This window comes from Morone saxatilis, unplaced genomic scaffold, assembly GCF_004916995.1.
Source record: "Morone saxatilis isolate NCDOM2014 unplaced genomic scaffold, NCSU_SB_2.0 Contig20, whole genome shotgun sequence".
Classification (NCBI taxonomy): domain Eukaryota; kingdom Metazoa; phylum Chordata; class Actinopteri; family Moronidae; genus Morone; species Morone saxatilis.
This window is the reverse complement of record NW_023339763.1, coordinates 1,504,995-1,506,997: the sequence shown is the minus strand read 5'-3', so window position 1 is coordinate 1,506,997 and position 2,003 is coordinate 1,504,995. Positions and strand designations below refer to the sequence as shown.

The following is a 2,003-nucleotide window of genomic DNA, read 5'->3' as shown; positions in this document are numbered from 1 at the left end:
CAAATCTCTGGTTTTACACAAACTTCCTGCAGTTAGTTCACTGTTTGGTTTTATTGTACAGTTTTTAATATAATATGAAATATCCATAAAATATATGATTGAGTCAGTTTAACAAATGATAGAAAATGAGTTCTTTAAGAAAAAAAGGTTGGGAACCAGAGGCCTAGACTCCAGCAAGTGATTCAACTTATAATAACTTTCTTCTTTTATAGAGTTTTTATAGAATTTATGGCAGGAATATCTTGTTTTTTATCTGTTGTATCTCCTTAAAAGTTTTAAAATTTGTGTGAAATTTTACTAATATCTACTGGCCTTTCAAATTAATGCAAAAACCCATGAATGTTACGCATTTAGTATCATAATAACATCATTATTTAGACATTCTGGCTCTGGTCCATTAATGCATGAGTCATAATAACCTAATGACATAATATATAACAGTAAAATAGTCAATGGGGACATTTAATCTGTGTATGTACATTTATTTTTTGATATTGGTACATTTTCCTGATTATACTGAAGCTTTTACTGTAATAAAGTATATTTTCGGTGTGTTATTAGTACTTTAACTTAAGTAAAGTACCCGATTGCTTCCTCTATTGCTGTATATAATCTAAATTCATGTCTCCCGGTTTAAATATGTCCCATATGTTACTGTAAATCGAGATTTATGGATTAAGATATTAAACGCCGCATTGAACCAGCGGTGCTTCCTGTAAACAGCGCCGTGCGGGGACAACAAGACAACAGTTCCGGCGGCAGTTGTTCATCTGTAATCTCTAACTTTTTCTTTTAATCTTGTTGTTTTTTATCTTTATAAAGATATGTGAGGGCGGCTCCCACCCTCGGCTGTGTGGGGACTGTTAGCTCCCCCCGGGGCAGGGCACACCTCCGTCGGTACCGTTACCGGAGACAGGAGCGTTAAACTCACCTGAATCTGTTGGTAGTTCTTCTCTAAATCTTCCCACTCTCGGAAACATTCACCCAAACCCGTCGGACTGAACAACATTTTTTACTCTGGCATCGGGAAAAGCTCCCGGGGTTGAGTAATGCTGAAGCTCCGCTGTGCAACAGTTGGACGGCTGTCAAAACGACCCTGACAGCGACTTCCTGCCACTGCCTTCAAAATAAAGGCCTAAAAGAGTCCACAGCTCTGGATGAGAGGAATGAATGAATGTCTTTATAGTTTACTGTAAATATACATATATAGTATATACATATAATATATAAGGAAATTAAACAGCACGTTAAGTAGGCTACGTCACTACAATACTAGTATATAATAATGGTTTCCATCTATAAATAATAGTCATACATACACTTATATCAACATCAATACCATAAGAACTAAAGTATATAAGTTAAGGCTTTTCCCTATAAATATATAAATACATAATATAGACATCATAATAATTATCATGGTTTGACCTATAAAACCATAATATAGTAACTACAATGGAATAATATCAATATATAAGTTAATGGTTTCCTACTAACAATAATAATATACGTACCACTCACAATAGGGATAACATATAAATAAGGATATACTAAGTAATCTGTTCCTGATAAAGTACCGAGTACTAATAATGACTATCAAGGTAACGTATACATATGAAGGTAGTATAATTAATGGTTTGCCGTATAAGAATACGTATATGAAGGTAGCCATGAGAGTACCGGCGGTACCTACACGTATAAAGCTATAAATATACATCCGAAGTGGCTTTCCGTGAGTATAACGTGAGTATGATCAACAGGCGTCCATGAAGACAGATACCAGACATAGTCGGACACCAATCGGAGTTGGAGGGTGCGGGGTAGTGGATAATGTTAGGGTGGGTTCGGGCGGAGTGGGGGATAACTGAGATACAAGACGGGGACAGCTCACATGATAGACATAATAATAATTAATTTTCCTATAAAAATACTATAAATAACAACTAACTACTATTCACATATAATGGTATATAATAATGGCTTCCATATTAAACTAATAATAC

The 2,003-nt window shown here is 35.1% G+C and overlaps 1 protein-coding gene across 2 annotated transcripts in view; it reads right to left on the bottom strand.

Annotated features, from left to right (window-relative positions):
• LOC118332008 (ion channel TACAN-like) overlaps window positions 1-1,109 on the bottom strand; it is an 8,555-nt gene extending 7,446 nt beyond the window's left edge. Inside the window, exon 1 of one of the 2 annotated variants that reach the window (XM_035667135.1) lies at window positions 932-1,109. In XM_035667135.1, coding sequence (XP_035523028.1) covers window positions 932-1,009 — 78 coding nt within the window. In that variant the 5' untranslated portion in view covers window positions 1,010-1,109. The remainder of the gene's footprint in view (window positions 1-931) is intronic. The other variant, XM_035667134.1, reaches the window with a different exon arrangement.
• Between the last annotated feature and the right edge of the window lie 894 nt (window positions 1,110-2,003).